The sequence below is a fragment of the Cnephaeus nilssonii genome, assembly GCF_951640355.1.
Source record: "Cnephaeus nilssonii genome assembly, chromosome: 1".
In the NCBI taxonomy this organism is placed as follows: domain Eukaryota; kingdom Metazoa; phylum Chordata; class Mammalia; order Chiroptera; family Vespertilionidae; genus Cnephaeus; species Cnephaeus nilssonii.
In genome coordinates, this window is record NC_137072.1 from 65,007,824 (window position 1) to 65,023,707 (window position 15,884).

The following is a 15,884-nucleotide window of genomic DNA, read 5'->3' on the forward strand; positions in this document are numbered from 1 at the left end:
TGAATTAAACACTTCATTTTTTTGTTCTGCAGTTTTCTTCTATCAGTGACTGCTTAAAAGTTGCTGAGTTAGTGGTTAGATTTAGGTTGCCCAATTTTGTCTCCTGAAGGCTTTTAACACTTGGCTACATATCATAAGCCTCAGGATGGATTGCTCTAATTCAGAACTCAGTAGTTCAGATCTTTATGAATAAAACTCCATGTATGAGCAGCATTTGGTTCCCCCTTGTTTTGTTTATTGTGATAGAACAATGCAAAATTTTGGGGTGCTTGATTTTTAAAAGAAACAAATATGTGGAAATATGGGAAAGTACTTTATTTTTAGGGTTGTCCAGGAGATAGTGCTTTCGATTCCCAATAATTCATCTTTTCATTCAGCAAATATTTTTGGAGTGTCTCTGTGTCAGACACTTCTATACAGTGAAGAAACAGCAGTAAATGAAACAAAGACTGCACTCGTGGACTTTACATTTATGAATCAGGACTTTTGTTATAGAAATATCAAGTCAGCATGTAGAATTACATCTTTTAGTAAACTAGATAACTTTGTCTAGGTAATAAGACATATTTTATGTAAAATGTTATATTTTCTGAACAATATTTTTCAAATATGCTCAATCATAAAACCAGGCCTAACTGTTTATAGCCCTTTAAGATGTGCTGTGCTCATTGCATAAATGTGATATTGAGTGTGCTGGTGAATCATGAAAATGTCAACAGATTTCCAAATGAAACAGTGCCACCCACTTTTGTAGTTTTTCAGCACCCCATCATCTCTCTTTCTCTACATCATTTCAGATTGCCATTTACATTTGTAACTAAGGAAGTAGCCGAAGCCACGTGTAATTGCCTTCTTGCCCAGGCTGAGCAGGCAGACAAGAAGGGAAAATCAAAGGCAGCAGCTGAACGGATGATACTTGAAGAATTCGGACGATGTTTGATGAGCGTTATCAACTCTGCAGGAAAAGCAAAAAGTGACCCTTGTGCTATGAATTGCTAACTCTTGTGCAAAAGACTGATAAATGGAACTGTACAGAAAATTGAAGGTGCAGGGACACTGGATTTTCTGGAAGATAGTTTAACAATTATTGTATTGTTAATTCAGTCCTTGTGAGACCTGAAATTATAATATTGAGAAGAAATTTTAAATGAGGAAATTAGTACATTTTAAATCTTAGTTAAATCTGCTTATGCCCCTTTCTAAATTGAATTTTTCTTTATTGTATTATATAGATTTTTAATTTGCTTGTGTTTCTTAAGAATTAGATGTTCTAGCCTCTGACTCTATTGACAAAGAACATTTATAAATTACTATAATTTATAATGTATGGCGTTGTATGACTTTGTTCAGTAGAAAAAGCCAAAGCAGCATTGGTATTTCCCAGTCATTCTCTGGTACTAGACTAGACTATAAGCAGATAGAATGTCTACATAAACAAGTTCTTATGAAACATATTTCAATGATGTTTAAAAAAGTACTATATTTTTAAAGAAAAATCAACTTTTTAGGGTGGATTCTGGAATGATATCCTATTGTCACTTTGGGAATGTAAGAAGGGGAAGTAATCCATAGGCACACTTTTAAAATAAAAAAGTTATTTTGTGTTGTTTTTTTTTAAGACATTAAGGGATAATAGATTAATTCTCAAAGGATGGGCAATGTGTTTTTATAATAAGAAGTGAGTAAGAAATGCTCTGGGATATTTTTTTCATTTTCTTTCAAGGAAGTGGTATGTATTTGAAATAAATTATCAAGGTGATTACTGGGTACCATTAAAATGAAAGGCTCCTATAAATAGAAGCTAAACATATTAGGTGTGGTAAAATAGAACCTTATATAATAATCACGTATAAAAGTTGAATTAGATGGAGAAATAAAGAATATTGAAGTTCTAAGAGATGAATGTAGGGAAGGATTTTTCATCTGTATAGGCAGTTCTCTTTATAGACTTTTGAACTAAGAGGTTTCAAACCAGTATGAGAGTTAATTTACTGAAATGGGCCTCCTTAACAAAGCTTTCAAAATTGTAGTGGGTATTTTTTTATAAGGGAAGCTTAATATGGCATTATTTTTAGCCAGTGATTTGGTACACTGAAGGTATGAGTGTTTTCATATAATTACTAAAATAACCCAAATCACTTTCAGAATTCAACAGCTTTATGAATTTAAGAGCCTGTTATAATAGGACTCTGATTTTATGACAAGAAAAAACCATGTTGGAATTCAGGCATTTGTTAGGTACCTTAATCCTCAATAATTATTAGTATGTGATTACATTTCCTACAAGAAACCTATAGTTGTATATATTAATTGTGTATATATGTTCATATGAACACACAAGATATAGGCAATAGAAATTAAGTAATCCAAAAGAGTCCGTTATTCATTGAAGTATCTATTTAAATTTGGATTTATAAAATTATAGTGCAGTAAACTTTAAATGTAGATAATGCAAACATTCTTAGCACCTCTGTCTAGTATGTTTAATTAAAATTTGTATAAATGTAAATTAGTGTAAGGGTAAAATATCTAATCAAGTTATTTTTCAAAAGATTACAATACCTTTTTGGTCTAAACCTAAACTTTGTTCATTTTTGTACATATTCTGTGTTCAATTCTAATTGCACCTTTGTGATGTGTATTTATATACAGTGTGCAGAAAATGTTTGTGAAATTTGGATTACAATTATAGATTATGTATGATGATATTGCTTGAGAATGTTTTGCTTGTAAAAATTTGAAGGTGCAATCAAATACTACTAGTTTTACTGATTTTCAAGAAGCTAAAATATTAAGCCTTTTCCTTTGTGTGTAGTACTTACTAAACAATTTTTTGTATTTAGGCATTTGCATCAAATTGCTGAATAAGATTAATATCCACATTAATTCAACAATTTTAAAATACTGTTTGGGGAGGTTTGGGTATATAATTTTTTAGCTCTATTTACATCCCAAAGTAGAAAGATTAAATTTATATTTACTAGAGCTATTCAAAGAGTACACTTTTCTATATTGTAAAAACATGACAGCAAAGTAAATCATACAAAAAATAAACATTTATACTATTCTGTAAAAAAAGATTTTGCACTTTTTCTTTAATACCACTTTTAACCATTTAACATGCAAACCTTTTATTTTTTTATTTTTATTTTTTTATTATTTTTTTAACATGCAAACCTTTTAAACATACCTGATTTCAGGTAAATTTAACATCACTTTGAAAGCACAACTGAAAACTAAACCTATCATTTTGCCCAATTATCATTAACATAAATAGCTTTGAAATGAGACATTCTTTTTTCTCTCGGTTTATTGTGAATCTCACCAGAGGACATCTTTCCATTGTTTTTTAGAGACAGTGGAAGAAAGAGGGAGAGACAGAGAGAGACACAACACATCAATTGGTTGTCTCCCTCACAGATCGACCAGGGCGGGGGATGGAGGTATGAGCCCTTGACTGAAATTGAACCCACAACCCTTCAGTTGGAGCGGGGCGATGCTCTAGCCACTGAGCCAAATAGGTGAGGGCATTTTTTTGAAGGGCAGAAACTCAATCTTACTCCTTCCCTTAAGTTTGATATTCCTATGATAAGCACCTTCCTACAAGAACGAAAAGCAACTTGCAGGTCTGGTCTTTGGACTATACGGGAACCCAGAACCTTAATGTTACTGGTAATAAAACAAGCAGAGCAACAACTTGTGGGAAGACTACTGCCTTAGCCTCCCCATCATTTGATATGGACAACTGACTTTTGCTCAATTCTAATGTAAAATGTGAATAAAAATACCTTTAGAAGCCTTCTATTGTATAGTTTGGTAGCTAAGAGAATGCTTATGTAAATACAGGTTTAAACCAGGACGTCCTGCCCTACCTATGATCATATTGCATCCCTTAAAGCATTTCATATAGGAATTTTGTTGCACCAACCCAGAGAAAAGCCAATCACTAGAAAACCTTGAGTATATAGTTATTTTCTATTATGTAGTTTTATGTAAATTAATCTTTTTTTTTGTTATGGTGCCTTTCCTTTTTTTTTTTTTTTTTTTTATTTCACAGGGAGAGAGGGATAGAAATATCAATGAGAACCACTGATTGGCTGCCTCCAGCATGCCCTCACTGGGATCAAGCCTGCAACCCAGGCAGGTGCCCTCATTGGGAATGAACCTGACCTCCTGGTTCATGGGTCAATGCTCAACTACTGAGCAACACTGGCCAGGCCAAGTATTTGTTGTCAGTTATAAGGTTTAAAAAACTTCGAATTAAAAATTATTTTAAGTAGTTTTATCAAAGCATTGCATTTAAGGCACTTTAGTTTTTATCAAAAGCAATAAAATGCATATATTCAGGGTAATGTTTATTATAAGGTCAAAGACTTTAATAACTAATTATATTAGCAAATATAACCTGGAAATATATAAAAATAATATATCATGACCAGGTTGGGTTTATCCCAGGAATAAAAAGGATGCCACCCTCCTCCCCCCCCAATCAATGTTATGTATCATTAAAAAATCAATGTTATGTATCATTAAAAAATCAATGTTAGGTAACGTTAAAAAAAGTCAATGTTTTATATCAACATGCAAAAGCTATGTGATTCTCAGAAGTTGCAGAAAACAACCTTTTGAGTATACTAAAAACTACTGAATTGTATGCTTTAAAAGGATGACTGTTATGGTATGTAAATTACATATCAATATTTTTTTCAAAAAAATTACATGTCAAAATTCAGTATCCATTTATGGTTATAAAAACACAACTTGCAGCAAATGGGGAATATCAGGGATCCTAAACTTGATAAAAAATTTTTACAAAAAAGCCTACAGGTAATATATAAATGGTGAAAACAATTTTTTTCCTCTAACATTGGGAACAAGGCACTCCTATTCAATGTTGTCTTAGAGGTCACTGTACAATAAGGGGGAAGGCCATAGATTGAAAATGAATAAGATAATATCTATTTGTGGATGATGTGAATACCTATATAGGAAAGACAAATAATCTTTTTTTAAAAAGCACTAAGACTAACAAGGTCAGTATGCTGAAGTGTATTTGTATACAGTAGCAATCAACATTTAGAAACAGATTTTAAAATGACCATTTATAGCAGCACCACAAAACATGAAATGTAACAAAAATATGTACAAAGTCTGTATGTGAAATGTAGGAAACACTGATTTCTAATAATAAAATACCTTAAAAAGAGAGATACCATGTTTATGGATTGGAACATTCATTATTAAATTTCTCCCTAAATTAATCTATGGATTCAACATATCTTGTCAAAATCCTAGAAGGAATTTTTGTAAAATTCAACTAGTTGACTATAAAATTTACATAGAAAGGCACAACTAGAATAGCCAAATACTTTTGAAAAAAAAGAATGAAGTTGGAGGACTCCAATCTGATTTAAACACATTAAAGCTAATGAAAACTGTGGTATTGCTAAAAATTAAAGAGAACAGAATAGTCAGAAATAGACATCTATATATTGTCAAATTTTGACAAGGGTTCAAAAGTAATTCACTAAAGAAAGAACAGTCTTTTTAACAAATGGTACTGGGATATCCATATGTGAACATCCAAACAATTTATACGACACACCAAAATTAGCTGAGAATGGATTATAATCTAAATGTAAATACTAAAACTACAAAATGTCTAGAAAACAGGAAGAAAAAAAGTGACCTTGAGTTAAAGATTTCTTAGATATGAAACTAAGAAAAAAAATCAATAAATTGGACTTAACAAAATTAATGTCTGCTCTTCAAAGCACACATAAGAAAAGCCCTAGACTAGGAAAAAATATTTGCAAAACACATCTAATAGTATACTTCTGTGCAGAATATGAAATTAATGCTCAATAAGAAAACAACCTTCTCAAATGTGGGCAAAAGATTTGAACATTTCACCTAAAATGTGGATGGGCCCAATCAGCATGGCTCAGTGGTTGAGCATCAACCTTAGAACCAGGTCATGGTTTGAGTCTCTGTCCTGGCACATGCCTGGGTTGCAAAGTCAATCCCCAGTAGGGGGCGTGCAAGAGGCAGACAATGGATGATTGTCTCTCATCATTGTGTTTCTATCTCTCCCTTTCCCTTCCTCTCAAATCAATAGAAATATATTTTTAAAAATAAAAATAAAATTATGTGGATGGCAAATAAACCTACAAAAAGATGCTCATTAGCTATTAAGAAATTTAAAGCTACAATGAAATATCACGCATGCCCATTTCAATGGCTAATTCAAAACAAAACCAAATACTGGGGCGGAAGCAGAGCAACAGAAAATTTCGTACATTACTGGTTGAAATGCAAAGTGGTACAGTCACGTGGCAAAAAAAGTTCTGGCAGATCGTTATCAAGTAAAATATACATTTACCATGTGACCTACTGTATGAATACAGCACATTTTTATTTATCATTCATTAGTGGGACATTGTCTTTTTCACTTTTTAGCTATTATGTTACTATGAAATTTGTGTACAAGTTTTCACATGGACATGTTTTTATTTCTCTTGGGTATATGCCTGTCAGTAGAACTGCTGAGTCATTTGGTAACTCTCCTTAACCCTTTGAAGAACTACCAGGCTGGTTTCCAGGCTCTCCATTCTCATCACCAATGTATAAGGATTCCAACTTCTCCACATTCTTGTTAACACTTTTTTATTACAGCCATCCTAGTGGGTATAAAGTGGTATCTCATTGTGGTTTTGATTTGCATTTCCCAGATGGCTAATGTCCAACATATATTCTGGTGTTTACAGGCCCTTTGTAGATCTCCTTTGAAGAATGTCTACTCATGGTCTTTACCCATTTTAAAAAGTGGGTTATTTATTACAGAGTTATGAAAGTTATCTGTATATTCTAGATACAAATCCTCTACCAAATGATTTGTAAAAATTTTCTCCCATTCTGTGGGTTGTTTTACTTTATGGATGTTGTCCTCTGAAGCACAACATCTCTTTTCCTTAATTTTGATGAAGTCCAATTTATTTGTTGTTGATGGTGCTTTTGGTGTCATATCTAAGAAACTATCACAATGTAAGTTCCCGACTCTCTTTTCTTCTAAGAGTTTTATAGCTTTACCTCTTACATTTAGATTTTTGATCTATTTAGAGTTAATACTTTTGCATGATGATATACAATTGTCCCAGTACTATTTGTTGAAAAGTAAGAATACATTTCTGAAGAGAATGTTAGTTTTCTCCAAAGAAAAAAGGACAAAGGTGTTGAATAAAATTTATAAACTAACCCTAATCAAACATGACTATTTAAAAAATTCCATAGCACACTTTCCCTAGAGCAAAAGCAATTAACTGTGCTAAAGGCAGTGATGGAAATATTATCTTCAATGTTTTTCCAATTTATCCAGCACTTAAAATAATGCAAACCACTAATTTCTAAAATAAGAATATATTAGTACATTCGTCAAAAACTAAGACACTACAGATATGAACTAGTTTTTAGTAAAGATCAGATAGAAAACTTATTCAGTTATAAAATTTATTGAGTTACTAAAGGTGGATTTATAAAGGTGGTGACTTACAAACAGGTTTCCTTTAAATAAGATTTATCCTGGTGAATCTAAACTAATTCTATGGCAAACAAAACAAAAACCACAATGTTCAGATTTCTCAGCAATAGTTCTTAATATAAATTGCAGTGCAACTCTGATTACATTTCAAAACTTAAGCCTTTGAGGTAGAGTATAAAAAATATTAAAATATACTATTTAGGGTACATTTCAATTAATAAAACTCAACTTATACCCAGTAAATAATCTTTTGCAATTTTTAGTTTTCTTATTAACTGTACTTTTTAACATTCATTCAATAAGAATACATACACAGGTAAATAATGTGCTTGCTTGCTTCTTTTATCCATTAAAATACTCCCATTTATGAAAGTACATATACCTACATGTTTTTCTATTTATCTTTTCAACTCTGGGTGTGAGAAAATTGGCCTTATTATATTTCCATCTTTGACAGTATTTAAGTTACTTCTAAATTTCTGTAAAACTTAAGACAATTTTTTTCATATCTATTATCTCAATTGACCATCTTTTCCCAAATTATTACATGCTATAAAATTCCATTATTCATTCAACACTGAAATGTTTCATTATTTTAGCCTCCCTGTAAATACGAGTAGGCTTCAGAAAAGCAGAAGTTGACATAAAAATTTCTCATTTGCTGAGGAGCATTGGGCTCTTTCAATAGGAGTCAAGTAATTATCCACTCTATTATTCAAAAGTACTATTTCAAAGTCCAGAGACAATAAATTGTGAAAATTACATCACCTGTGTACGTCCCTAAAACTATAATCCCCAGCTTCACTGCAGCACAAGGAACTATTTCATGGCTCAGATGCTTACTGTCCATCTGATAAAGCATAAATATTTCTATTTTAGGATACCCTGGCAAAGGGATTTTGTGGTATCTGATATTTTAATTTAGCCTAAATCTAAAACCATTAATTTTCATATGTAAATAAAACTATACTCAAGGTATTCTGTCAACCAAAGCTCATTTAAGGAATGTAGTCTATTTGTAAAAGGAGTCAATGTGTTGTGACTCCTAGTTGTTATTGTCTCGTTTTTAAAGTAGATTGAACAAATTAAAATTATGTCCAGTCACATTAGTCAGTCTTACAGTACTAAATTCAAAGCCAGTACTTCTTGTCTAGTCCGCTCTTACTGCTTTGCACAGGTTGGTAACGTTAAAATGCCGCAAACCATACCAAAGTTCAAGCAGATTTTATAAAATATGCAAGTTGTAAATTCTAAGAATATAAACCTGTCCACTGTGCAGAATGATCAATTTAGAAAATATGGTAGGTTGAACTTGAAAATAAATGTTGACCAACTATTCTTAATATAAATTTAAATTTATTTTGGGTCTCTCCTTTGAATGAATATCCATGGTTACTTAGCAGATGCCTGAATTTATTGGTATTAGCAAAACTTAAAACATTTGCAACCCTCTAAAGATGACCAGTGTTTCCTTGACATTTTCATTTCAAGTCTTTCTGGCTGTTTTATAGGGAAATGAGCTCTATCTTTAGCTCTCAACTTTAAGAAGCAGATATAATTCCCTCTGTTTAGCTCTCAACTTTAAGAAGCAGATTATTATATCTTTTAGTAACTTTACAAAGTGATTGATGGCACACACTTCTCCATCAAAGAGATGCTCATCTAAATCTACAAAAAGATAACTATGTCCAGAAAGCTCACATAATATTTCTTGTTGAAGATATAATTCCCTCTGTTGAGGAAGTTGTTCATAAACTGGCATTTTTGAATGGGTTCTTACAAACTGCTCACAAATGTTTATGACTTGACATAAACTTTTTGAAGGAATATGCAAACCATTCTTCTTTTTAACATACAACAGTGACCCAATTTTAGAGGCTTTGAGATCCGATGCATACAGTGCACTGACACAGTCCTCACAAGTTAAAAGAGTTGATAATGTATCTGCAACATAACCAGCACAATAGGTGAGATTTCGCCTATAATCTGATAGGTCTAGTAATGCCTCACTTAGTGAACAATTAGACCAGTCTAGGCAAATATCCTCATTGTGAAAAGGAGTCTTTATAATGTTGACACCATAATGACGTTGAACTGTCCCCAGGTTCATGTCAGTCCTTCGAGCAATTGAGATGTCGAGGATGCTCAGGTCACTTAGAAAAACTTCACCTTGTAACCTGTATCTGGTCTCCAAATTATGGTAAGCTTTCTCGAATGCCATGCAGGTAGGGTTAGAACTGGTTGCTAGTATTTTTCTAAGCATCTTTAGAAATAATTCCAGATGGTCTTGACTGAATTTGTAAGTAAGAAGATATGGAAAAGGCCTTACCTTTGGGAAAACATAATTTTGATACAGCCATTTTAAGCTCTCAGCATTAAGCAAAAATCCCAAGAATCCTAGTTTTCGCTTACCTTTAATTATTTGATTATTGTTAGTATCAGATAATGTAACAAAAATCGTCTTGGCTTCAGTTAATACCTGATTAATTTTATTAAAAGTTGCAAGCATTAGAGGTCCTTTAAGTTCCTTTCCATAATAGTTCCTACTATTAAAAATGTCAAAGAGATTATTAATTAAGCGTACAAAGTAGATGGTACCAATACAATTTTGAAAAGGTGGCAGGCTTAATGACAGCAAACATTCTAACGCACTGGCCACACTCTCAGTGAAGAGTTGGGCAGCTGAATTCACTTTTAGTACATGGTTTTTCAAATTTGCAAGTTTTCTTGGGATTCTTTCCATGTTTGATAATTCCTGTTCCTCTAGTGCTACTAAGTCCACAAGGTGCTGCCAATGTGCTGTGCCATTACTAAACTGAATGCTTTGAAAACTCTGAAATGCATTTCTTATTAATCTAAGCAAGTGGCAAGAATCAAAGAAGTATGCAATCTGTTGACCAGAAGATGAAGGATGCTGGAATGTGTACTTCATGTTGTCTTCATCAATGTGTATCCCCAATGCTTTTGCCATCTGAACACTCTGAGCTGTAGCATCAGACGTAACAGCCACAACTGTGATCCCTATGTCACTCAGTTTGCCAATAGTAAGACGAAGCAGCTGAGCTTGCAAATATCCAGACGCTTTGTTTACAAAAAAATAACCAAGAGGTGTTTTCCAATGACCACAAATACCCACTGCCATCAACAAAACAGTTTCTGAGGCAAGTGGCATTTCATCAGCATCAAGTTTGCCAAGACCAAAGTCCATAAACCCTTGCAAATGTTGACTGCTGGGATCCCACTGAACCTGTTGTTTGAGAGATACACCTTTTATTATCAGTGAACAATACTGATATAGCTGGTCTCCATTCTCTACTCTTTGTTGAAGAAAAGAAAAAACGTTGCTGTTGAAACCTGGACTGGGTTTGCATTTGGATAACCATCTGGAAAATAAAAAAATTGAAAAATATAAGACACAAATGAAGAAATTAAAAAAATTTAAAAAGAGAAAATGCTGCCCTGCAGGTGTGGCTCTGGTTAAGCGTTATTAACCCATGCACCAAGAGGACAGTTTGATTCCTATTTAGGGCACATGCACAGGTTGTGGGCTCAATCCCCATTGGGGGTGTGCAGAAGGCAGCTGATGGGTATTTCTCTCTCGTCAATGTTTCTATCTGTCTCTCCCTCTCCTTTGCTCTCTAAAATAAATAAAAAGCACACTTCTTTTTTAAAGGAGAGAAAATGCCTTAAATGGTACTGAAGTAGCCTTAAATCTCTAAAGAAATAAAGCCAAGTGTAAGGAGCCAAATTCTCAAGTAAATAAAATTATCATAAAATAGTAAGGTAATAGAGAAACTTAGAAACAGAGTAGTATTTTAAGATGCAAACATACCACAAAATAATTTTTAATTTCTCATTTACTTCTTTTAAAAGTATATAAATCAATTACTCACTTTGTTCTAATTGATGTATTTAGAATTCAGATCATAAACCAGTCTGACCTGTAAATTCACTGAAATGAGGAAATTGTTGAAGGGGAAGGAAACTTTGGGGACGTTTAGTACATCTACCTCATTTTATAGTTAGGAATCTGGGACAGAGGGAAAGGTTAAGCCTCTTGACCTATATTGTGCTGCTAGTTATGCACAAGTGTGAAACCCAGCTTTGCTGGTGCCTTGTTCAGTTTTTCTCATTGCTCCTTATAGCTTCAAAAGTATACTCTTAGGGGCAACTAAGGGAGTCTCCAATGTAAATGTCCAATAGCTGGAGAATGCCTGAGTTACTAGGATGCAATTCCCTGATAATATGCAGCTATTAAAGATCACAACTAGCCCTGGCTGGTTTGGTTTAGTGGATAGAGCGTCGGTTGTGGACTGAAGGGTCTCGGGTTCGATTCCAGTCAAGGGCACATGCCTGGGTGGCGGGCTCGATCCCCAGTGGGGGGCCTGCGGGAGGCAGCCAAAAGGTGATTCTGTCATCATTGATGTTTCTATTTCTCTCTCCCTCTTCCTTCCTCTCTAAAATCAATAAAAAAATATATTTTTTTAAAAAGATCACAACTATGTAAAAAACTAGTAATCTAAGTCCAGAAAAAAGCCTATTAGAAAATTCCCTGAATGGTAACAATAATTGCCTATATAGAATGTAGAGGAACAATGAATGACTTTTCCTTCCTTTCTCTAATTTCTAAATGTTTTAGTAGTAGTATTTTAATAGTGTATATGGAGAAAAATTCTCATTCATTTTTTAAGAGGGATATAATGTACAGTCTGGTGACTATAATAAATAATACTGTATTGTATATTTGAAAGTTGCAAAGAGAGTACATCTTAAAAGTTCTCATTACTACCTGGCCAGTTTGGTTAAGTGGTTGGAGCACTGGCCCATGGACCAAAGAGTTACAGGTTCCATTCCTGGTCAAGGGTGTGTACCTGGGTTGCGGGTTCCATCTCCAGCCCTGGTTGGGGCACACGCAGGAGGTGAACAATCAATGTGTCTCTCTCACATCGATGTTTTTTCCTCTCTCTCTTTCTCTTCCCCTTCCTCCCTGCACTCTTCTCTAAAAATTAATGGAGAAACTATCCTCAGGTGAGGATTAACCAAAAAAAAGAGAAAAAGTTCTCACCATAAGAAAAAAATGTTGTGTGTGTGATGGATGTTAACTAGACTTATTGTGGTGATCAATTTACAATATGTACAAGTATTGAATAAATGTACTCCTGAAACTAATAGAATTTTATGTCAATCACATCACAATTTACAAAAAAAGATGTTTTCCCCAAAATGGAAAAAAAAAAAAAGTTATGATAATTGAGGCCCTTTCTCCCACCAGGCCTCCATTTCTCCCTTCTTTAAAATGAGGGGGTTTAACTACATGGTATCTAAGAGTTTCTTCAACTCAGAGCCCCTGTGACTCTGTTTTCAAGTTGGAGCAACAAGAAACCAAGAGGCACCTTCCAGAAGAGATAGATGGCTCCTGTCAATCCTGGCTCGTCTCTGCCCCAACTCCAATTAAATGGAGTGCTGGTTTTTAGACAGCAACTTGAGATACACTGTCTTTCTTACAGCTATTCGAAATCCTAATTACCATCTAGGCATTCTTTCAATTGCACAAATATTCATCAAGGGACCATTGTGTTCCAAGCACTGCTCAGGATTAGGGTGTGTTTGGGTATAACAAAGAACCAGATGTAGGCCTCGTACTTGGGCAGCTCATAGTATAGTGTGGAATACAGTGTTATTGTACTTAAGATTCACTTCCATATAGTGTGTGCAAGAGAGGTGCCTAATCCAGAATTGGGAGAAGAATGGTAGGCCAGGCTTCTGAAAGGATGTAATACCTAGTCTGAGTCTGAAAGGTGAGGATCAATCATCAGTACTAACAGAAAGAATGGGCATTTCAGGCAGACGGAATAGTAAGTCCCTAAAGCAAGAAGCAAGAAATGCCTTACAAATGGAGCAAGAGAGCAGAGTGGAAGGTAAGAGAGAAGCTGCAGGGCCAGGAGAAGCCACATCGCAGGAAGCTCAGGAAGCCACAGGAAGGAATTGGCCTTTGGTCTATGGGAAATGGGAGGCTTATACAGCAGGAAAGTAACTGGTATGGGTTGAATTGTGCCCCTCAAAAATGTTATATTGTAATCCTAATCCCCAGTACCTCAGAATGTGACCTAATTTGGAGATAGGGTCTTTATAGCGGTAATCAAGCTAAAATGAGGTCACTCCAACATGACTGTATCCTCATAAAAAGAGGGAACTTAGACCAAGAAACACATAATGGAAGAAACACAGGAGAAGACTACCATCTACAAGTCAAGGAGAGAGGCATGGAATAGACCCTTCCCTCACAGCCCTTAGTAGGAACTAACCCTGCAGACACCTTGATTTTGGACTTGTAGCCTCCAGAACTCTGAAACAATAAATTTCTGTTTAAGCCAAGTAAATAAATAAAAGTAAAGAGAAATCAGTAAAACCAGAAATCAGTAAAATCAGTGAAAATTGAAGATTAAATTTATAAGGTATTAAAATACAGTCACTGTGTTATTTGCTTTACAGTAAGAAAATTACAAATATATCTTTGTATTTTGATCACAAATCCAAAAAAAATATTTATCATAATCTGGGCTCTGGACAACCTTCATTGGCATCAAACTACCAATGAAGGTTGTCCAGAGCTTTAAAAAATTCAGATTTTTTAAAATATATAATTTTTATTGATTTCAGAGAGGAAGGGAGAGGGAGAGATAGAAACATTAATGATGAGAAAGAATCATTGATTGGCTGCCTCCTGCACGCCCCTTACTGGGGATCGAGCCCGAAACCTGGGCATGTGCCCTTGACTGGAATCGAACCTGGGACCCTTCAGTTCGCAGGCTGATGCTTTATCCACTAAGCCAACCCAGCTAGGGCAAAATTCAGATTTTTGTTCTTTGCTTCAAACCAATGGTATCATTCTAGAACCCTTCTAGATTTTCTAAGATAGTCACATATTAAGACTACTGAAGTGTATTAGAAATTCCAAAACTTCAAGATTTGAATTGTATCACTCAGAATGTCTCTATCATTTAGCAGATGCAAAAGATGTCAGACTATATGTCTTCATTTTGTTGGTGAAAACATTGATTGTGCTAATATGTAAACACCAAATAGGAAGTTTTTAAAAAGGGAAATGGACTAATAAAGGAGAGTGTGAATACTAATAGCCTTAATCTCTATAATGCAATAAAGTAATTCACTTACGTTCTCAGGATGGAAGAATGAGGCAGTTTAAGAATCTTTCTTATATGATCATAGGCTTTGCTACTGCACAAATAGAGTGTACATGCAAATTGCTTCATTTCTGTAGAGTACTCAGATGTTTCACTCCAGTTGTACAATTCCCATTTAAAATCTGTTAAAATAAATTTATTTATTCTTTTGTGATGAAAAACATATACAGTAACATTTTCAGGTATAGAGCATAAAATTTTCATTTAAAATGCACTGGGCACCAAAATTTAAATACAATCACATTTTAACTGATTTTGTTCAGAGATTAATATCCTATCTTTGAGCCTGTAGACCAACTTATCTTGAATCATTTTGCTAGAAAGAAGGAAGAAAAAAGTTTCCACTGAATCACTGTATTTAACTTCACTGACAGCCTAAGTGGAGATTTTTAGAGACACAGGAAAGAAAAGAAAATAACTGGATAAAATTAAGCCTCTTGATTATGAGGAGATTTTTTGTTTTATTTGTTCCCTGGTTACTTTTATATGAGGGTAAAAATTAGTCATGAGAAACATTTCTGGGGAATGTTTGGATTGAACAGACAATCTTTCCTACCACTGAGAAAAAACAAAACAAGCACCCCTGTTCCCAGTGGGACATCTATTAATTACCTCTATTCCTCACTTGGAAAAACACAAAATATTCTCGGCTAGAGCTACCTACTCTTCTAGAAGCAGGACATGCTCCTTATTCACCAGAATGTAAATCCAAATTATCTGCTTCTCTCATCAAAGAGTAAGTTGGCAATTCTTATTTTGCCCCTCTTTAAACATCCTGGTTCACAAAGACTAGGTAGTTTTTCAAATCGACACATATATTTATTCTATGGAATATTTTAGAAAATATTTGGAGATTTATACAATTTTCAAACTCAAAGGGATTCTGCAAATTATCTAGTTCAACTCCATTGTAAAAGGACTTGAGTGACAAATTATGTAGCAGTTAAAACTGTAAAGAATTTGAGCCTGGCTGGTGTGGCTAAGTGGATGACCATCAACCTATGAACCAGGAGGTGGCGGTTCCATTCCTGATCAGAGCACATGCCCAGGTTTTTGGGGTCATACCCCAGGGTGGGGATAGGGAATGGGGTGTGGGATGCAGGAGGCAGCTGATAGATGATTCACTCTCATCACTGATTTTT

At 34.2% G+C, this 15,884-nt stretch overlaps 2 protein-coding genes across 7 annotated transcripts in view; one reads left to right on the forward strand and one right to left on the reverse strand.

Annotated features, from left to right (window-relative positions):
* LIN54 (lin-54 DREAM MuvB core complex component) overlaps positions 1-4,467 on the forward strand; it is a 64,289-nt gene extending 59,822 nt beyond the window's left edge. For all 6 annotated transcript variants that reach the window (XM_079778010.1, XM_079778013.1, XM_079778009.1 and 3 more), the window contains exon 13: positions 798-4,467. In XM_079778010.1, coding sequence (XP_079634136.1) covers positions 798-999 — 202 coding nt within the window. In that variant the 3' untranslated portion in view covers positions 1,000-4,467. The remainder of the gene's footprint in view (positions 1-797) is intronic.
* Positions 4,468-4,606: 139 nt separating this feature from the next.
* THAP9 (THAP domain containing 9) lies at positions 4,607-14,861 on the reverse strand. The gene is made up of 2 exons (XM_079778053.1): positions 14,714-14,861; positions 4,607-10,920 (listed from the first exon to the last, which is right to left on the reverse strand). The coding sequence occupies exons 1-2, from the start codon at positions 14,809-14,811 to the stop codon at positions 9,066-9,068; spliced, it is 1,953 nt and encodes a 650-aa protein (XP_079634179.1). The 5' UTR covers positions 14,812-14,861; the 3' UTR covers positions 4,607-9,065.
* Positions 14,862-15,884: the final 1,023 nt, after the last annotated feature.